Here is a 14,182-nt window from a genome sequence, read left to right as displayed (position 1 = left end):
TTTCTTTGTCTTTTTTTTTTTTACTTTGTTTATTTGCTTTGTTTCTTAAAGTTAACATATGGGTGAAATCATATGGTATTTGTCTCTCTATCTGACTTCCTTTACTTAGCATTATACCTTGCAGGCCCATTCATGTTGTTGCAGTGAAGCCTTCAATAAAGATGGGGGATATATATAAAAAAGAAGCTGTCAGAGATGTAGCATTCAATAACTTAAATACAAAATACACTAGAGTACTAGAAGGGGGACGCCTGGGTGGCTCAGTCGGTTAACTGTCTGACTTCTGATTTCGTCTCAGGACATGATCTCATGGTTTGCGAGATGGAGAACCGCACTGTGCTCTGCACTGACAGTGTGGAGCCTGCTTGGGATTCTCTCTCTCTCTATCCCTCCCTCTCTCTCTCAAAATAAACAAACAAACAAACATTTAAAAATACACTGGAGAGAGTCAATAGCAGATCAGAGGATGCAGAAGAACAGAATAGCAATCTGGAAGATAGAGTAATGGAAAGCAACCAAGCTGAACAGCAAAAAGAAAAAAGAGTGATAATAAATGAGAATAGGTTGAGGGAACTCAGTGACATCATCAGGCATAGTAATATTTGCATTCTAGGGATCCCAGAAGGAAAAGAGGGGGGGGGGCAGGAAATTTATTTGAAGAAATTATTTTCCTCTTTAAAAAATTATAGCATTCTTAGTGTGAAGTGATGTCTCATTGTAATTTTGAATTCTATTTCCCTAAGGACTAATGATGTTGAGCATCTTTCCATGTGCTTATTGGCTGTTTGTAGATCTTATCTTTTTTGGAGAAATGTCTATACTCAAGTCTTTTGTCCATTTTAAAATGTAGTTGTCTTTTTGTTGTTGAGTTGTAAGAGTTCTTTATATAGTCTAGATACTAGATGCTTATCAGATACATGATTTGAAAATACTTTCTCCCATGCTACAGGTTGTCTTCTCCCTCTTTTGAAAGTGTCCTTTCATGCTAAAATTTTTATTAAGTCCAATTAATGCAGTTTTTCTTTTGTTGCTTGTACATTTGTTGCTATATCTAAGAAAATATTGCCAAACCCAAGATCATGAAGATTTACCCCTGTGTTTTCTTTAAAGAGCTTTATAGTTCTAGCTATATTTAGGTCTTTGATCCATTTTGAGTGGATCTTTGTGTTCGTTGTGAGAAGAGGGTCTACCATCCTTCTTTTTGCATGTGGGTACCCAGTTGTTCCAGCACCATTTGTTGAAAGGACTGTTCTTTTCCCACTGGATGGTCTTGGCACCTTTGTTGAATATCAATGGCCATATGTGTATGTGTTTGTTTTTGGACCCTCAATTCTATAGTCTACTGGTCTAAATGTCTAGACTTGTGACAGTACACACTATCTTTTTAAAAAAATATTTATTTAAATTCAAGTTAGTTAACATACAATGTAGTATTGGTTTCAGGAGTAGAACCCAGTGATTCATCACTTATTTATACCACCCAGGGCTCATCCCAACAAGTGCCCTCCTTAATACCCATCACCCATTTAGCCATCTCCCTACCCACCTCCCCTCCGACAACTCTCAGTTTGTTTTCTTTCAGAGTCTCTTATGGTTTGACTCCCTTTCTGTTTTTATCTTATTTTTGCTTACCTCCCCCTATGTTCATCTGTTGTGTTTCTTAAATTACACATATGAGTGAAATCATATAAAGAATATGTATATTCTCTCTCTCTCTCTCTCTCTCTCTCTATATATATATATATATATATATATATATATATATATATATTCTTTAAATTAACATCCCAGGAAACAACAGATGCTGGAAGGATGTGGGGAAAGGGGAACCCTCTTACACTGTTGGTGGGAATTCAAACTGGTGCAGTCACTCTGGAAAACAGTACGGAGGTTCCTCAAAAAATTAAAAGTAGAACTACCCTATGACCCAGAAATTCCACTACTAAGTATTCATCCAAAAGATATAAAAATGCTGATTCGAAGGGGGCACATGGACCCCAATGTTTATAGCAGTGCTATCCACAATAGCCAAATTATGGAAAGAGCCCAAATGTCCACGCTGTCTTAATTACCATAACTTTGTACTCAGTTTTTTGTTTTCAAGTTTGTTTTGGTGTTGGAGTCCCTTACAATTCTATATGAATTTGAGGATCACATCTCCATTTCTACAAATAGGGCATTGGGATTTTGATAGGGATCACACTGACACTGCAGACGAATTTGGAGAGTGTTGCCATCTTAACAATATTACATCTTCCTGCCCATGAACCTAGGGTGTCTTTTCATTTATTTAGGTTCTCTTTAACTTCTTTCAACAATGTCTTGTTGTTTTCAGCATACAAGTCTTGCATCTCCTCAACTAACTTTACTCCCAAGTATTTTATTCTTTTTAATGCTATTGTAAATGGAAATGGAATTATTCTCTTAGTTTCCTCTTTAGACTGTTCATTGCAAGTATATGGACACACAACTGGATTTTGTGTACTGATTTTGTATTCTGGAACTTTTGTAATAGATTTCTTAGGATTTTTAAATAGATAAGATTCTGTGATCTGCAAATAGAGTTAGGTTTATTTATTCTTTTATTTTATTAAAAAATTTAATGTTTTATTTTATTTTTGAGAGAGAGAGAGAAAGAGAGAGAGAGCAGGGGGAGGGGCAGACAGAATCCGAAACAGGCTCCAGGCTCTGAGTTGTCAGCACAGAGCCTGATGTGGGGCTCAAACCCACAAACCGTGAGATCATGACCTGAGCCAAAGTCAGATGCTTAACCGACTGAGCCACCCAGGTGCCCTTAGGTTTATTTCTTCCTTTCCACATTTGATGCCTTTTATTTCTTTTCCTTTCCCAATCGCTCCGGCTAAAACTTTCAGTACAGTGTTAAATAGAAGTGGCAGGAGTGAACATTTTGTCTTGTTTGTGGTCTTAGGGGGACACTTTCATTCTTTTACCATGGAGTGTGATATTAGCTGTGGGCTTTTCATAAATGCCCATTTTCAAGTTGGGGAAATTCCCTTATTTTTAATTTTTTAAATGTTTATTTATTTTTGAGGGAGAGAGCGTGAGCAGGGGAGCGTCAGAGAAAGAGAGGACAGAGGATCCAAAGCAGGCTCTGCGCTGACAGTAGTGAGCCCAATGCGGGGCTCGAACTCACAAACTGTGAGATCATGACCTGAGCCGAAGTCGGATGCTCAACTGACTGAGCTCAACCCAGGTGCCCCAGGGAAATTCCCTTCTAATTCTAGTTTTCTGAGTGCTTTTTACCATGAAAGAGTATTGGATTTTGTCACATGCATTTCCTGCATCATTTTGTGATAATCATGTGGTTTGTTCCCTTCATTTTATTAGTGTGGTGTGTTATATTGTTTTTCATATGTTGAACCACCCTTTACATTCCTGGGATAAATCCCACTTTACGATGATGTATAATCCTTTTAATTAAAATTCTTCTAATTAAGGAAACTGCTGTTTTGTCTGCTAGTATATTTTTTGGTGTTTTTGCACTTATATTGTTAAAGGATATTGGTCTGCACTTTTCTTGTGGTGTCCTAGTCTCACGTTGCTATCAGGGTAATGTTGGCCTCATAAAATGAGTTAGGAAGCTTCCTCCCTCTCTTCTATTCTTTGGGAAGCGTTTGACAAGGATTTGTAGTCCTTCTTTAGCATTTGGTAGAATTCACCAGTGAGGCCACCAGGTCCTGAGCTTTTCTTTGTTCTGAGGTTTTTGATAATAGATTCAATTTCTTTACTTTTTCATAGGTGTATTGAGAATTTCTATTTCTTCATCAGTCAGTTTTGCCAGTTGTGTTTCCAGGAAATTGTCCATTTCATGTAACTTATTTAAATTTGGTGCCATCTTTCATAGAATTCACTTATAATCTTTTTTTTTTTTTTAATCTCTGTAAGGCTGATAGTAATGTTCCCAATTTTATGTCTTTTTTTTTCTTGTTTTTCCCAAGGTTTATCGAGATTTAATTTACAAAAGTTGTATACATATAAGGTATACAACTTGATGATTTAATATACTTACACATTAAAATAATCACTACATTTAAGCTGGTTAACCTATCCACCAATGCACATAGTTACTTTTTTTTTTTCTTTTGCTTGTGAGTAATCTGAGTCTTCTCACTTTTCTTAGTACAAAATTAGTATTTCTTTTATTTTCTTATATGGTAGGGAGATAGCAGCTTTGTAGGCTTCCATGTGTGCCTTTCCATATAATGTCACTTGTGCTAATATGAAGATTCTGTCACCTACCAAGCACATTATTGCCAACTATATACTGAGAGTCTGGAGGAAAAAAAAAAAAAAAACCCTGGGTGGACCCACAGAACCGTTGGATGTCCTGTCAGAGAGAAATGAGACAGAAGTCCACTATTGCCTAGACTTCATAAGTCCCTTTATAAGCAGAGAATTCATATTCAATATTCTTTTTTTTTTTTTTAATGCAGGTATCCTCCTTACCACAGTGCACAATTACCTTGGTAAAATAGATAAGGGTTTTTTAGGAAAGGCTTGGCTGGGTTTTTCCACCACTTCACTCAGAGGGCTCTGTCTGGGCCTGGGGGATGACTTAGACCTGGATACTTGGTGGGAGACTACAGTTTTCCACTACAGCTGCTAACATCAGCTTTCTGCTTGCCAGCTCTCATTTTGTTTATTTTTTGTTTTCCTTATAAAAAGCAAATAACAACTCAGCTAGCTGTACACACATCTAGATCCTGGAACACTACTGTCTATAACATTGCCACAAATTCTGGTCAGTCAGATGAGACTGACCCCCACCTTGGCCTTGCTGCCCAGTAGGGTAATGATGCTCACCCTGTCCATGATAGTTTTGTGCCACCATCGGGACCCTGCCTTTTTTTTTTTTTTTCAACGTTTATTTATTTTTGGGACAGAGAGAGACAGAGCATGAACGGGGGAGGGGCAGAGAGAGAGGGAGACACAGAATCGGAAACAGGCTCCAGGCTCCGAGCCATCAGCCCAGAGCCTGACGCGGGGCTCGAACTCACGGACCGCGAGATCGTGACCTGGCTGAAGTCGGACGCTTAACCGACTGCGCCACCCAGGCGCCCCAAAGGACCCTGCCTTTTGAGAATCTTGTCTTCTCCATTGATTGCCAATTCCATGCCAGCATTGCTTGCTTCCAACAATGGTCTGCAGAGGAGAGTCAGCACTGAGTTTCTCGAAGATGCCAGTGCCACTTCACCAGCACGTTCCTTATTTGAGCAGTGACTTCTCTGCCCTCCAAAGAAACAGAGGCTGGAGGTAGGACATCTGATCTCACGTTACAAATCACAGCTAAAAACCTTCCGCCCTGGACCTTCTCGCCAATTCCTCAATTTTCCAATATTTCCATGCCATTTACTGTAGACTGTTGTTGTCCAAGCTTATATAACATGCATATTAGGCTGCTGGGTTGGCCCCTTTAAGGACATCAAACCCTGAGTCACATCTCTGTGCTCCCACGTTATTAGGTTCTCCCCCATATTGACTTATATTCTGTCCCCTGACTTGCAGGCTCAATATTCTCAAAATCCATTGGCACATATATTATCTCACTTCATGCAAGTAGACATGAGCCACGTCCTACAGTTTTTCTGAATGTAAGGCATTTCCCATCCAAACAAAACTTTATTTTGTTTTCCTGTGCTGTGATCTTACCTAGTCTTACCTGCCCTTGTTATTAGTCCGATAGCAATGAAAGTTAGCAGAGATTAATGTTGAATAAGAGAAGCAACATCTGTTCAGGCAGCTGCCCTAGATGAGGTCTTTGCAGGCTCTCCAGGAGTGAGGCAGCTTCTCTCCAGTAGCAAACATTAGGGAGTTGATAATGCCCAGGTGAGGTTTCAGGAGGATTCTGGGTATTCAGTGTTCTCCTGCTGGTCACTATAGCGTGTCTCGGGGTTCCACTTTTTCTTTGTCAGATTCATACATAAATATGGAAACCTGTAAATTCTGTGCATGCCATCTCCATGCAGCTCTGCCAACCAACAGTTAGGATCAGGACCTGATATTCCACCATCTGCCTTATGACTAGAGGAGAGGAGGTCTCCTTAATCCAGTAGATTAGGGTGGGTGACAGATTGGGCTATCCCGTCAGACACACACACCCATGATAGAGAACCAGTTTAGGGCAATCTTAGAGCCACCTTAACAACTACAACTGTTCAAGCTGTAAGGTATCTCACAGTCTACACAGCCAGCCCCCAATCCAGCTGCATACCCCAAATGTGATCCTGGAGGAGAATAGATGTATGTCCTAGGCATGTCTTTCTTCTTCAGTGACTGCCTCTGGCATCAATGACACCCCAGGAGGGACCAGGTCCTTTCCCGTCATCCCCAACCAAGAGACACCCACGATCTCACAAGTATGGGAAAATCTGGGGTTCTGGTTTCACTTATAGGTCATCATTCCATGATGCCAATCTTCTTTCTGTGGCACCTGAAATTTATCCTCAGAGCGGTCTTAAACCACATCTTACTCTACTGACTCACAATGCTATGAATCAATGGACAGCTCAGTGAATGAATGAATGAATGAATGAATGAATGAGGTAGTGAAGAAAATATTAGAATGTAGAGCCAAATATGGCTATATGAGAAAGCTGAAGTTGAGTGACACATTTGACTCAGCGACATGATGTTTATAGAGGAACTAACGTGTGTTGTTCCAGTGCACAAGGTCCACACAGAGTGTGGAGATGGTGTGTTTCCAAGTACTTTCCAGGACCATGAGAACGTCATGTGGACGAGCTCATGCAGAATGCCTCAGGAGTCATTGGTGACTCTCAGGCAGAGTCCCAAAAGGTTCTGTTGGGCCTGAAGCTTACACCATTTGGAAGGTTCTCTTCTAAAATTATGAAAACAAGTACAAAAGTGAATATTTAGGATTAGAAGAAAATTTATAATGAACCATAAAGGTGACAACTAAATTACTAAAATTCCAAAATATTATGTGTCTATCTATCTATCATCTATTCATCTATCTATATAAATATGATGAAGCAAAAGTTCAAGGTGAAAGATACAGTGGTTTTATCGTGAATCAAAACAGCTAGCTCTTGAAAATTTTACACACACACAAATCACACGGCCATGTGGACACATAACATGGGCCTGTGAGTGACAGTTGACTCTCTCTGAGAATAAAAATGCACTCAGGTGTATATTAAACCTTTAGTGTTTATTTTCACAACAAGTTTTAAAAGTAAACTAGCTTTCCCAACATTTTTTGTCTGAAAAAACTCTCGTTTCAAGTAGGATAACAATTCACGGGCTTCAGAATTTATCTTTTAGTTACATATGTCTCATTGTATTCTGACAACAGCCATATTTAGCCAAACGGATACTTTTCTGTAGCCCATTTCCAAGTTCCCAGATCCCGGTCCATCTATTGCTCAAGCAGCCTGGAATGACTTTCCAGCCTGCATAACAGTTGGAACCTGTCAGGGCTAGTCAATGAATAAGTCAAAAGAGAAAGCTTGCTTAGCTTCAGACAAACGACTGCATTTTAGGGCACACAGGTCCAGAGCAAAATGCGAGCTTTCCTACAATTTGTGCCAATCAGACAGGCTCTTAGCAGTGAGCCTGGACTCCTAGGTCTAAAATAGGTAAACGGTGTGTACGATTAGTCTAGTTGTCATCCACATGGGGATAAAGCAGTATACGCAAAGGATCCAGTCAGTTAAGAAGACAGCCAGGAGCCTGTCTGTTTTAAGGAAACCATTCAGCCATTGAACAAGAGCTACTTCCGTAAGTGGAATCTCAGGGAAATGTAGAGTTTTAACAATCTTTCACAGGCTGGCAAAATGTTTACTGCACGTTGAGATTTCATTCACCCACGTGTGGACTACGTGCAAATGATCCATTAACTTTGGATTCCAGACTGCTTTTGCAAGAACCATTTGAAGGTAGTGATAATATATAGAAAACATCTCTGTCATTGGTTTCAGCTCTCAGGGCTATTTTTCCCAAACAAACAAGCGTGGCAGAAAAAATTCAGGAATTATCTTAAGAAGGAACCCAATCATTTATACTCAGGTGTCACAAAAGGAATGAGAGATTGCAGATTGTTTCTGTAAGAGTCTATCTTGGATTTTAAAAATGATCGTTGCTTAATGTTTGATACCAGTGCTCTTTCATGTAATAAAATAATGTGTGTGTGCTATATTAAAATATGAAGTACGGTTAAAAGCCATGTTAGGAAAACATCTGGACAGTTACACATCCAAGCAAGTAGAGGGAAGCACAACTGTTTGCAATATTTTAACAAATTAATTTGTGAGGCATTTGGGTACTAGAAAAGATGATGACTGTGCTACCCACAAGTGCTAGAGATGGATCCAAAATGAATCCAGCGTATTCCCAAGGTCTCAAATTTCCAGAACATATTTACATGCCATAGAGAGTGGAACGATCACACATTTCATACAGACAGGGTGATGAGAGGTCTTCCTGCTAAAGTGTGGGTACAGGGGGAGTTAACTAGTCTTGCTCCTTGTTGCTTATCTCTTTCTTATTTTCTTTAGGATATTTTTATCAAATAGCTCTTTTTCCCGGTAATGCACAGGTGGCCCCTGTAGGTACTTTTTTTCTGCCTCCTTGTAATCCAATCCATCAAGTGCAGCAATTGAACAAATGATTGCTTCTGGCAGAAGAACTTCCAGAACAAAACTCACTTTGTCATCCCTTACCAGATTCAGCGTTTTCTTGTCTATTTGTTTGTAGATTTCGTGTAAATGTCTTACCACCACATCCAACTGGTCTTCGTCCTCCAGGTATGTTTCAACGCAGATCACGTACCTGCTCGAATTCCTAAATGATACCAGCCACCTGGACTGTTTCCTGCCTTGGACAATGTCCAGAAGATGGTGATCGGCCCCCTTTGTTTTCACAATGAAGTCCACTAGCTTCTGGTTGGCTCGGTCCCGAGCAGCCTTCATCCGGTCAGGGAGAATTTTCTTGCAGGGCCTCTTCCCGTCCAGGGAGGTCTCCTCCTCAAAATCTTCCAGGTCGGCATAATTCACCTTTGGGAAATCAATCTCCAGATCCCTGTCTTGGATGGCTTTCCTAATTGGGTAACTGATGTCAGCAGCATAATAGTCCAGGAAACTGCCTGCAAAAGAACCTCGCCTGAGCCTTTCTCTGTAGTGGGCAATCAGGGAGAAGCACCAGTTCACACTTTGCTCGTACAATTTCCTGGCTCTCTTTATTAGTTTTTCTTTCTCTTTACAATCCAGGTGCTTTAATCTTCGAAGAGGAACTCGAATGCCACTCATTTCACAGTGCATGTTTGCCTCAACCAAAAGCACCCTTGCAGTCTGCTCTGTTTGGCTGACACTCTTTACTACTGCAGGCCAAAATGGGTGATTCTGAAATTTGAACCAGACCATCATTCCTCCTTCAATGGGACAAGGCTCTTGTGGAAAATCCATGCTTGCCACTTGTCCCATTTCTTTGTTGGCATTCTTTTTAATAGTGGTGGTGGGGTTAATAGCCTTTGAGTTGACTGAAGGTTGAAGTTCTTGCAGCCCTTTCTCAAACTCTGTCACCTGCAGCTTCCTTTTTCTATTTGCCAGACCGAGTGAATAACACCGCCTCTGTTTAGGGGCACTGGAGGATGCTGCTGCACCTTCCAAGCCTGGCTTCCAGGCAACCTCTCCATGGTCCTCAACATTCCCCGAGAAGGCAGAGCTTTCACAGGAGACAGCCAGGGTCCTTGGGTAGGTGTCATGTGCCTCTTCTTTGTGAGCTTTGGGCAAAGTGAGGTTGAAGCTTGGTGACAAAGGTGGAAGGACGCCTCCATCTTTAGCACTTGTACCCTTCTCTTTGACTGTGCGATGCAAAGACATACCTCTTGATGTGTCCCTATTTCCTTTCCCTCCTGTCTTATGATCATCTTCTGAAAGTGATGGGAGCTTTGAGGACACACTGCCGCTTCGCGAGGACTTTGCTCGCCTTTCCTTTAGAGTACGCGTGACCGTTGTGTGTGTGTGTGGTCGGCCTCCTGTCTTATGATCATCTTCTGAAAGTGATGGGAACTTTGAGCACACGCTGCAGCTTCGCGAGGACTTTGCTCGCCTTTCCCTTAGAGTGCGCGTGACCGTTGTGTGTGTGTGTGGTCGGCCTCCTGTCTTATGATCATCTTCTGAAAGTGATGGGAACTTTGAGCACACGCTGCAGCTTCGCGAGGACTTTGCTCGCCTTTCCCTTAGAGTGCGCGTGACCGTTGTGTGTGTGTGTGGTCGGCCTCCTGTCTTATGATCATCTTCTGAAAGTGATGGGAACTTTGAGCACACGCTGCAGCTTCGCGAGGACTTTGCTCGCCTTTCCCTTAGAGTGCGCGTGACCGTTGTGTGTGTGTGTGGTCGGCCTCCTGTCTTATGATCATCTTCCGAAAGTGATGGGAACTTTGAGCACATGCTGCAGCTTCGCGAGGACTTTGCTCGCCTTTCCCTTAGAGTACGCGTGACCGTTGTGTGTGTGTGTGGTCGGCCTCCTGTCTTATGATCATCTTCCGAAAGTGATGGGAACTTTGAGCACATGCTGCAGCTTCGCGAGGACTTTGCTCGCCTTTCCCTTAGTGTATGCGTGATGGTTGTGTGCGCCTGTGATGGGCCACTGTCTGGGGCGTTTTTATTCTGTGAACACACCAGCAGCGATTTGAGGTTTTTTCTTTTCCTAAGACTCCTCAGTAAGGTACCTTTAGGCTTCCGGTACTTTTTACGAGCTTGCATTTGTGGTCTCCTTTGAGATGGTGTAGTGGTCTCTAGACCATCTGATGCTCTTGCTGGACCAAAATTTGCTCTCTTATTCAGGATCTCCAGTGCCACTTTAAGAGCATTTCTGTAGGCCACTTTCTGTCCTGGTGGAACACTGGCCTTTGACTGGGCCACTAGCAAGGATTCAATTTGAGACTCATTTAGGAGCTTTATGTCTGTTCTTTTCACTTTAATTTTTTTACCTACTGAGAGTATTTGAACTTCTAGAGAAAGTGGTCTTTTCCTCATATATTTTGGTGAGATCCCAGATCTGGACAAAGCCTTTGCTGGCCAAATGTGGCCTTTCCAATTGCATAGGATATACTCAGCAGCCATTATGATTTGAGTTTCCTGTCAAGACGGAATTAATAGAGGTTGAAGGGTCTGGCCGTGGCAGGTGTTCCCTAAAGCAATGTTCTTCACCACACCTTTTGGCCTAGGACCACAAAGGGTTTACACCTTACGTGGCCTGTCTTTCTTCACCTGAATCTCCCAGGGTCGCTGGAGCCTGTGTTTTGAACGGACTATATTGGAGAGTACTGGAATGTGGAAAAGGAAAAGAAGAAAAGTATTAGAAAAAATACTCCTTTTGTGTGAAATTAGAACAATGTTGGTCAATGAGAATTGATAAGAGGTAAAGCAAAGAAATAGAGTGTGTATCAGACGGGGTGGGGGGGGGGGCTAAAATACACGGCAAGTATCAGGGAAAAATACAGAAGATACCAGAGGAGTTTTATAACTTGCCAAACCCAACTTCTTGCCCTGCTTGTTATGACTGCATATTAAAGAGCATCTGTGTGGGGAGGTGGGTGTCATTTTCTAGATCTCACCTGTGGTATTGGACATCCTGTGCCTTTTGTGCTCCCCCGGGTTCATTCTGGGGGAATGTTACAGTTTTTATTTTCTGGGGTGCTGGTGCCACCCTGTGTACCCAGGGAAGCCAGGGGTGATCTCCAGCCTACAGACACTGAATGTCAGCATAATGTTGTGTTCAAGAGCACGAGCCTAGAATCCAGAGGTTCACAAAGATCATCATGGTGGTTACTGGTACCATCTTCATAAGAGTTGCTGCAGGCGTGGGCCATTGGCTGTGACCTGCACTTTTTCATTTCTCTATGGTGGTTTAAAAGGCTTCCCCCCACCCCACCCTCCCCACACCAAGCACTTAATTTGTGTAAAGAAGTGGCTGTAGAGTGAGGAGCAAAGTAAACCACACTCCAGATTCAACATGAGATGACTGCAAATGGGATGTTTAGTAAAATGGGAACGTCTTACTGAATGCCACGTAAATCCTGGGAGGTGTGGTTCTGTGAGCTGCATCTGTTGATTCCAACTGCGTGTCCAGCAGACCCTTTATTCTGCTGTGTGCTTCTGAGGTGCGCTGTCCTTCCAGGGATCAAATGACGTCAAATGTAGATAGATACCCAGGACGTATGCACCTCTAACGTCAATCTAGAAAATCAGAAAAGCAGACGGGAAGTTAAGCCAATGAAACGGGGATGGATTCATCATTTTCCCTTCCCCAGCTCTGGAGTGCAGGCCATTCTGAAACAGAAATGTTAGTTAAATCTCACTTATAATGTAGACATGTCTATTTTCTTCCTTCTTTTGCATTTCAAATACATCTCCACGTGAAGCTACTTAGTTTATCCTAGTCCTCCTATTTCAGAACAGTGGGAAGTACTGCTTTCATACTTTCAGTACAGCCTTTGTCTGTCTTGGACACACAGATTTAATGATAGTAGTGGCTTGTGTCTGTGTGTGTGTGTAACAAAAACAGAGTCTATAAAGTAAGTGTGTTTTTGGTGTTTCTGAAGTAACGCTAAATGCATTAGTGGAGAACATAAAACGTGTAGAGAGATATATACAGGAGGCAATACATTATAGATGCTTACTCTCAATATGATGGTGTATGGGCTTCTCACACATTTCCTATGCATCCATATACACATGCCTGTGTGCATATTACCTAGGACTATATTTCTTCACTCAAGAGCATATTTGATCACTGTTTCATGTGAATGCTGATTTTTCACATAACTTTTGTGAGTCTCTTTACAATGTGGTTTTCCCCTGACATTTAAAAACTTTATTTAAATACATTTCAAACACTCAGATGTGTGTAATGCAGAAAATGCAATTGTTCTCTCAATCCCTCCCCCCCAGAAATTCCCTGTTCATGGGTTCCGCTTTTCTGTATACACTGTACAAATATGTATAGTAATTCATTTATAGATTTTAGCTCATCCATTATCAGTTTCAAATGATACGTTTCATAATACAAAATATTATTTCCCTAAGAAATGTGTGTATGCACAACTTTCTTCACACATACTCATAGATATAATATGAAATGTATGACTAACTATACATACTTGGGGCATAGTCCGCACACACTTTTTCTTGCCAGACTGTACGATCATGCAGGTATTGTGTCCTCTGCTTTAGAGAACTCAGCGTACTGGCTCTCAGAACACAAGTGTCACGTGAGGACACAGAACAAAAGGGAGAAGGAAAAACAGGTGACTCAGCCACTGCAATCTCCCTGCAGCAGGACCTGCCAGCCTGTCACACAAAACAGGAGGGCCTGAGTCACCTCAGCCCCAACCAGATAGCTACCGACCCCCAAGACACACATACACACACTTACGCAATACACTCACAGATATGTACACACACTCAGAGCAACGATGTTAGTGACCCAAGATGCCTGATATTGATGCATATAATCCATGCTTTCTGCTCTACACATGCAAGCAAATGTTTCTGCTTCCAGTGTAAATGTTGTTTTCAGCTCCTTATTTTGAAAATACACGTGGGAGAAAAACAACAAACAAACAAACAAATAAGCAAACAAAGTTAGAGAGGGAGGGAGCCAAAACATAAGAGACTCTTAAAAACTGAGAACAAACTGAAGGTTGATGAGGGGTGGCAGGGAGGGGAGGGCGGGTGATGGGTATTGAGGAGGGCACCTGTTGGGATGAGCACTGGGTGTTGTATGGAAACCAATTTGACAATAAATTTCGTATTTAAAAAAAAAATGAAAATACACGTGGAAAATCTAAAATGCTGTTTACAATTATAAAGTAGAAAAAATGTTAAGCATCAGTAATCTGATCACCTAGGAGGAATGCTAACTGCAAATATGTGAGTCCACAGACTCTATTTGTACATATTTAAATTTTTTTTTCAGCGTTTATTTATTTTTGGGACAGAGAGAGACAGAGCATGAACGGGGGAGGGGCAGAGAGAGAGGGAGACACAGAATCGGAAACAGGCTCCAGGCTCTGAGCCATCAGCCCAGAGCCCGACACGGGGCTCGAACTCACGGACTGCGAGATCGTGACCTGGCTGAAGTCGGACGCTTAACCGACTGCGCCACCCAGGCGCCCCAGTATTTGTACATATTTTAT

The 14,182-nt window shown here is 41.7% G+C and overlaps 1 protein-coding gene across 2 annotated transcripts; it reads right to left on the bottom strand.

Moving 5' to 3' along the window:
• Positions 1-7,020: 7,020 nt before the first annotated feature.
• LOC123595405 (PWWP domain-containing DNA repair factor 3B-like) lies at positions 7,021-12,532 on the bottom strand. 2 transcript variants are annotated; one of them, XM_045473153.1, is made up of 2 exons: positions 12,045-12,532; positions 7,021-11,308 (listed from the first exon to the last, which is right to left on the bottom strand). In XM_045473153.1, the coding sequence occupies exon 2, from the start codon at positions 11,103-11,105 to the stop codon at positions 8,514-8,516; it is 2,592 nt and encodes an 863-aa protein (XP_045329109.1). In that variant the 5' UTR covers positions 11,106-11,308; positions 12,045-12,532; the 3' UTR covers positions 7,021-8,513. The 2 variants fall into 2 exon arrangements, with proteins under 2 accessions (XP_045329109.1, XP_045329110.1); XM_045473154.1 differs by lacking the exon at positions 12,045-12,532 and adding an exon at positions 11,600-11,911.
• Between the last annotated feature and the right edge of the window lie 1,650 nt (positions 12,533-14,182).

This window comes from Leopardus geoffroyi, chromosome X (genome assembly GCF_018350155.1).
Source record: "Leopardus geoffroyi isolate Oge1 chromosome X, O.geoffroyi_Oge1_pat1.0, whole genome shotgun sequence".
Lineage (NCBI taxonomy): Eukaryota > Metazoa > Chordata > Mammalia > Carnivora > Felidae > Leopardus > Leopardus geoffroyi.
Note: the sequence above shows the minus strand (reverse complement) of the source record. Positions and strands in the feature narration are given on the sequence as shown.

Coding starts and splice junctions, on each gene's coding strand:
- LOC123595405 (XM_045473153.1), bottom strand. CDS start 11,105: ATGGCTGCTGAGTATATCCTATGCAATTGGAAAGGCCACATTTGGCCA.